Source organism: Lactuca serriola, chromosome 3 (assembly GCF_051521515.1).
Source record: "Lactuca serriola cultivar US96UC23 chromosome 3, Lser_US96UC23_V15, whole genome shotgun sequence".
Taxonomy (NCBI): domain Eukaryota; kingdom Viridiplantae; phylum Streptophyta; class Magnoliopsida; order Asterales; family Asteraceae; genus Lactuca; species Lactuca serriola.
This window is the reverse complement of record NC_136410.1, coordinates 276,884,005-276,891,714: the sequence shown is the minus strand read 5'-3', so window position 1 is coordinate 276,891,714 and position 7,710 is coordinate 276,884,005. Positions and strand designations below refer to the sequence as shown.

Below are 7,710 nucleotides of genomic sequence, written 5' to 3'. Positions count from 1 at the left end.
AGCCTTCGATATTACAGAATGTTCCACTAGACCTCGTTACAACAAAATTTTCCATGTTATGATGTCTCAAATTCAAGGTACACTCCTTGAACACTTCCCTTGCATTAAAGTTTCCAACTCACATGTAGATTCTACAAGCATCTCCCATTATGGAAACATTTCCATATTCCCGTATGACCATCAATTCTAACCAAGAATCATCTCTATCCAAAACATGTCATTATGGTCCTTCCCAAATAATATCATACTTTTAACTGTCCACAAGCACCCAGTCTTTGGTAAAACCATAGAATGTTCTTGACAATTGTTAACAACTTTAGTCAATCAAAGCTCTAGTCTTTTTCTCATAATGCTAAAGGAGTTTGAAAAATTTATAATAAGTAAATATTATAGCATATGTGATTGATCCTATATTCGAAGCATATGGGACTCGAATCATTATGTCCTACATAATCTCTTGCTATAGTATTTCTATATATTGAATGTCTGATGTTGAAACATCTCAACATGCTCTTCATATATTTCATCAACTAAGTTCCATTAAACTATAAGATCTAAACTTTTAGACTCAAAATAAAGTATGAGTGCCCTATCCTATAAGTCTATTATAGCAAAAAAATTCCCAAAAATTTTGCAATTTGTAAATTAGAGACATTGTTGCCTTTGAATCGTATTGTCAACATACAATATCAGCATAACAATTATGCTCCCACTAGCTTTGACATGTACCTAGAAATCAACTGGACTTATAGAAATCAATACCCTTTGACTTTCTTATAAAAGTGCAGATTTCTATTACGCGATGTTTCGATAAGTCTCTAACTAGATTTCTTAAGCTTATGTTGGGGTGCAAAGTTCTTCATGTATGACTTTGTAATGGGTTGACTTGTATAGACCCACTTGCATGTGGTGCATTAGCTTTTTGACTAATGACTATTTGAGAGTGAGGGAGAGACATGTAAACACCTCTATATAAGGTGGGTTTGTATACTTTGTAGAGGTGTGCTTGAAAGATGTATTTCATAGTGATTAGTGAGTGGGATATTTATGAAGTTCTAGACTAGATCCCTTTTTGTACTCATTTACTATGATCAAATATATCTTTTAGCACCCAAATCACCATGTTCAATTGTGAAAACTTTAATTCTGCATGCCAAACCATGTTCTTTGTCACTACAGCTTATATACCCTATTTTAAAAGAGTGCATGTGTGTGTGTGTTTATGAAGACATAATCAGGACCATATTCACAAATAGTTTCATTAACAATGAAAGGTACTTACTTGGAAGTATGAGCTTTGATGATGATGATGACGCCATGTAGTGATTCCTTTCTTCCCATAATGTTGCTTTTCTGATTGTTTGATGGAGAGTGGTTGATTGATTTCTTGATACAAATGATTGTGGTGATATATAAGGGTTAGAGCATAATTGAAGTCATCTTCATTTCCCCTGATCGTTTATATGTACAAGAGAATTAATTCATCAGTTGCAACTTATGGGAAAGAGATTTAGAACCATACAAATATAGTCCCTCAAGTTATGAACAATTGTCATACCCATCATACTACAAATATTTAAGTCCAAGGACCTGTTCTGTCAACATGGCAATTATCATGGTACACAATATAAATGTACCTAACATGAAATAAATATTACAAAATAGTCCTAAGGCCACAATAATGTTTTATTTTCCAACATTCTCCCACTTGGCCGAGAGACTATTTGTATACATGTTTCATTATTGGACAAGATAAGTTCATCATGTTTCATATTAATATCAAAAGAAGAAAAGTACAACCTTGCACATCCATTTTAGATACGGGGCCCCCACCGATCATACTAATGATATTTCATATTAAACTTATGATTAATATAAGCCAAATGACTTTAGAGTTAAATGGTAATGCATTATATTTGTCTATATATAAATTGATAGTGCACACGTTATTAATATAGAAAAATTGTGTATTATGGAGGAAAAACAATCAAGTACTTGAATAATGAGAATTAAAAGTTATAGTAAAGCACTATGCTAGAATTGCATTATACTAAGTCTAGCCTTAAACCCATATCGAAGACATCTTGAAATACTTCGAGTAGTAGACCTTTCGTCAGCGGATCTGCTAGCATATCATTAGTGCGTATGTGCTCGATACAAATACCATTATCCTCCTCTTCTTCTTTAAATAAACAAGTATTTATATCGAGGTAAAGCCTCATTACACTTTAATTATTGCTAGTCAAAACCTTATAGAGGCAAAGTTATAACAATTTACGTTCTTTTAACAGCCTTTAAATGGAGTTTATAATCATGAGCCTTGTGATGAAATTTCTCAACAAGACTCCATAGCAAGTTGCATTATGTGTGACAACATATTTTGCCATCATAATTGATATAGCCATCAGTTTTACTTATGACTCTTCCATGATATTGGTTGACTAATAGCATAAAGATGTATCCCAATAATGACTATTCATCTTTGCATTTGGCAAAGTAGAGTAAAAAATTATATGATTTCCCAATTATAAGTTCGTTTATAAACAAGTTTGTAATTATTAGTCTCATGTAAATATAACAAAAACTTTTTTTGGCAACATTTCAATGATCCAGACTGTGATTTGATTGAAAATAGATCATCATGCCAATAAGCGACTTCGGGATGAATATAAACTGCCTACGTAAGATTTCCAACTACTAAAGCATGAGACATTAATTTCATTTGATATTATTGTACCTTTGTTTTTAGGTATTGAAATGAACTGAAAATGTTTCTTTTAACAATGGAAATAACTAAAGGGAAGCATTGTTGCATACTATTCTTACTAAATAAACACTCAATATATCCCTTTTAGGGTAATCCTAATTGATGTATTCATATGCCTATAAGATAAAAGGCTTCAGTAGGATCTTTTATATTGAGGTCACATGATAGCAATTTTTTTTATTCATGCAACATATAAATGTCATTACTCGCTAATAGATAGTCATCTATTGATAAAACGAGCATGATAAAATTTCCTCCCACTGATTTTGAGGTATATACATAGATCTAATTGGTTCTTAATCAAGTTGTTAATGTTTCATTGAATGTTAGATAACATTGACAGGAAGCCTAATTTAGCCTATATAATTTATTCCTTGAGTTTGGATGAGAACATTCTTGGTAATAAATGCCCTCCATTTGTGAATACCCTTTAGCGACCAAACAAGCTTTATGTCGTCCAATGTTAATCATTTGGGATTTAGTTTATTCTTAAAGATCTACTTGCATCCTATGGGTGTGAAACCCTTTGGTAATTGAGCAAGATCTACTTGCATCGTATAGCTTCATTCTACTTGATCACAAGTTATGGTATCACTATCCATGTTAGGACCGACCTCATTTAATCATCATAATTTATGGGCCACCCATGTCATAGACAATGTCTTGTATGCTGTAGAGTTTCTTGAGTTTCAATGTCAATCTAGTAAGGGGTTCATTTTGTGGTATTTCAATTGCCCTTTCATTTGAGGAGACTTGTTCATAATGAAAACTTAAATATCCTAGTGCTTATCATAATTGACACTTGAATTATAGTTGAAGATTCTTGGAGGTCAAAGATCCCTCAATGAAACACTCCCACTGATTTTGACATTCTCAAGAAATCTGACATGTTTCATATCTAGAATCCAGGTACTATGTGATCTAACATAAAATTGGAAAAATTTAAATCTTTTAGGATACGTGATAAAGAAACAAGTTACATTTTTCAAGTTGAGTTTCTACAACCAAGGATTCTAGAGTTTTGTCCAGGCCTTAGGCTTGATTTCCTTTTTGTCCACAAAAGAAGTTTTAGGAACAAACTTTGAAGAAACTCTATTCAAGATGTAGACCATCACTTTTAATGCCTTGGTCCATAAAAGTGTAGGAAAGTTAGTGTTTGCAAGCATATTTTGTACCATGTGCATTAAGCTTTTATTTCTCCCTCAGATACACCATTTATTGAGGAGTACCCATCATGGCGTATTGGTTAATTATCCGATGACCTTTACAAAATTGAAAGAAAGATCGAGGTGCTTAACCAACATCTGTATGTTGACCATAATACACAAAACTCATATCCATTGTCATTACTTTTATTTTATGGTCAAGATAAATTTCAACTATTTCCCGAAAGGTATCAAGCATTTTAGGAGATTCAGAATTTTCATTCAACAAGTATGGATACAGGTGACAAGAATAATCATCAATAAAATAAAATTTAAATGATTTATAATAACATAAATCCGCTAGGAAAGTCCACACATGGTGGTATAGATTAACTTTTAGCAATCTTGGACTTCTTGTGGATCTTTCCTTATTCCCCTTTACATACTTAACTCATTTATTGAATCTTGAGTAGCAAAGTTATAGTGGAACTTCATATTTTATGAGATGTATCATCTTACTATGTCATGTATGACCTAAGCTTTAATACCACAAGATAGATGAAGTCTCCACTTCTCAATTATGTTCGTTCAAATTATCATTACATGATAGTAAAGATTCCAAAAGTGATTGCCATATGCAACATATGGGAATTGAAACAATAGTTACATCATTGTATCATAACATAAAAGTATAGCCACCATTCGCTAACTTAGATACAAACAATAAGTTTCATGTTATACTCTATACATAAAGAGTATTATTAAGACTTAAACAATAACCACCTTCCAAAAAATATATAATGAAGGTAAGTCACCGCTTCAATGTTTAAGTCATCATCACTCCCCACTTGATTCTCTTTGATTCCTATCCAATTTTGGATAGTATGGAATCCTGTAATGAAATTCATACGTATATCAATGAGTTGAAGTCAATCTGCCATGTATTTATATGGACATCAAGATTAAGGGACTAATAAATCATAAAGTATACGAGTTACATTTCATCATAAGCATTTTATGAATATAAACTATGTGGTTTCTTACGAATAACTTGTTACTTGTACTTTCACTTGAACTTGGACCTTACTAAAATTCATTTATCATCTTATTACTATGCTTTAATTAAAGGTACGTAAGGAAATAACTAGTATGATTTAACGGGATAACAAAATAAACATATCAATGTACCTATCACTAACACCAAAATGATAGATTTTATAGATACCTTATCCAATTATCGGTTTCGCTTTGGATAAACCAACAATTAAATGTTATGGCATCCTAAAAGTTATACTATGCTACACAAACACTGAAATCACCTATGGGTAGAAACAAAATATTTATGCTATATATGCTTAAAATTCATTGCATAAGTCATTATTCAATTAGCCTTTGGGTTCCTTGAATAATACATCAAACAATTGCTTAATGTGGTGTTTAATCAACTCCAATGTCAAACCAAGCAACCTTTCTATGGTCTAGTCACTTAAGTCTAACATCGTAGTTACCACTCATCACTTCGAATTATAAAATTTCGAATTTATTAAATTATAGATATTTAGCTGATTTTATAAACAATGTATTGAACACTCGTTAAATTTGATAATCACATCTTGACGCCTTGTTCCCGAGTTTATTTTTTTTGTAAATTCAATAAAGGAAAGGGAAGGAAAATTTTGACGGAAAGAAAGGGAGGTGAAGGAAAATATTCATTACTCCGTGTTCCTGAGTTCGAAGGAAATCAAAGGAAAATTTTAAGTTTTTGTGTTCCCGAGTTACAAGGAAAGATCCGCCCAATTTGGGAGGAAAATTTGGAAGGAAAATATGACTCCAAAATTCTTCCCCTCCCCTCACTTTCCTTTCGTTAATGACAGTGGCGAATCTAGCACCAAAAACCACATGTTCCTTATGTAAATAAAATTTAAAAAAATATGAAACTGTAAAAATACTAGTGGTGGCGGGTTGGGTTGTATGACTAAAATATTTAAACATCCGTTCAATAGATATAATAAAGTTATTACAATTGAACCCTACGAGGTCTTATTTATATCTTGAAACATATTCAAAATTGCGTCATTACCGGTACCTTTTAAAACATTTTTTTCAATATACGACACTAAACTATCACTCAAAAATTGATCACTCATTTTGTTGCGTATATCGGTCTTTATCAACTTCATTGTTGAAAATACGGGTAAGATCAATAAAAGTTTCACAATAAGGTAAATCTTAGGAAATATTATATGCTTCTTTTCTTCGACCATCTTTTTGGCAAGGTCTCCAATGCTCTTCAAATCAGCAAATCGTTCATCTTCTCGCACATCTTTAATGTAATTTCCATGTTCCACTTCAAGAACTCGAAGATCATATTCTGTTGGAAACTCTTCCGGATAAAGTGTAGCCATTTTCATTATTTTTTCTAAATCAAAGGCTTTGAAAGATTCACTCGGGCACAAACAAGCAATACAGAGAAGTAAATTTGTGTTTACTTCATTAAAGCGATTGTTCATCTCTTGAAGTTGCATATCAATCACCTCCTTAAATACATCAAGTTGATAATGGTGCAAGTTGTTAACCTTAAAAAAATACACACACACACACACACACATATATATATATATATATATATATATATATATATATATATATATATATATATATATATACATATTAATAACTTGATCAAGGTGTTAATTGGAAATAACAAACATTACTAACATGTGAACCTCTGCGACGACTGTATCCATTAAATATATTCATCTTCTAAATCCACGACTTTAACTTCGTTTTTAGAACAAAACAAAGTCACTTTCTCTAAAAGTGCGCCCCATCCCACATCTCTAATTTCTTGAATTGCTTTTTTTGAGCTACATACTTGATTCAAAGTATTTACGATATCTTGGTCTTTTCTTTGTTGTATTGTATTCAAATGATCTGTCACTCCCAAGATATCAACCATAAAAGGAAGACAAAACACACAATCAAACGATTTTAACCACTTTAAGAAGCGAATTGCTTCAGCTCTACGATCACGATCGCTATCAAATTCACCAAGGTCTTCAAGTACATCACAAATGAAAGCATATATGGTTTGGATATTTAATAAAGATGCAAAATGAGAACCCCATCGAATATCAGATGGTCGTCTAATACCGACTTCTTGATTCAAACCGGTACCACTCTGAAGCTCACCTAAAATAAACCACATAAGAAATGGATTAGCCGAATAAATAGCATAAACAAATAAAAATAAACCACATAAATCATACCTTCTACCAATGCTACCATAACTTTATCTGATTGTTTTTTTCTTAACTTATCTCGTCTTTTGTAAGAAGATCCAATAATATTTATCAACCGAGAAACCACATCAAAGAAATCATTAATCGTCGTGTGACTCTTTGCAACAAACACTAGGGCTAACTATAATTGGTGAGCAAAACAATGCACAAAGTGTGCAGATTTTGTTTCATTCATAATCAAAGTCTTCAATCCATTGAATGCACCACTCATACTACTAGCACCATCATACCCTTGTCCTCTAATCCTACTAGGACTCAAATTCCGTTTTGAAAGCATATCATAAATGGTAGCCTTTAGTGACAAAGCTGAAGTGTCATTAACATTTCTAAGGCTAACAAACCTTTCTACAACTTCACCTTTTCTATTTACAAACCGCAAAACCAATGCCATTTGTTCTTTACATGACACATCACGTGACTCGTCTACTAAAACTGCAAAAAAATCATTTCCAAGCTCTCACATAATAACATTTAAAATTACAACTGAACATGCTTG

At 32.1% G+C, this 7,710-nt stretch overlaps 1 protein-coding gene across 1 annotated transcript; it reads right to left on the bottom strand.

Annotated features, from left to right (window-relative positions):
• Positions 1-5,942: 5,942 nt before the first annotated feature.
• LOC145096260 (uncharacterized) lies at positions 5,943-6,437 on the bottom strand. The gene has a single exon (XM_079034016.1). It carries the CDS (start codon positions 6,435-6,437, stop codon positions 5,943-5,945), a length of 495 nt encoding a protein of 164 aa, XP_078890142.1.
• Between the last annotated feature and the right edge of the window lie 1,273 nt (positions 6,438-7,710).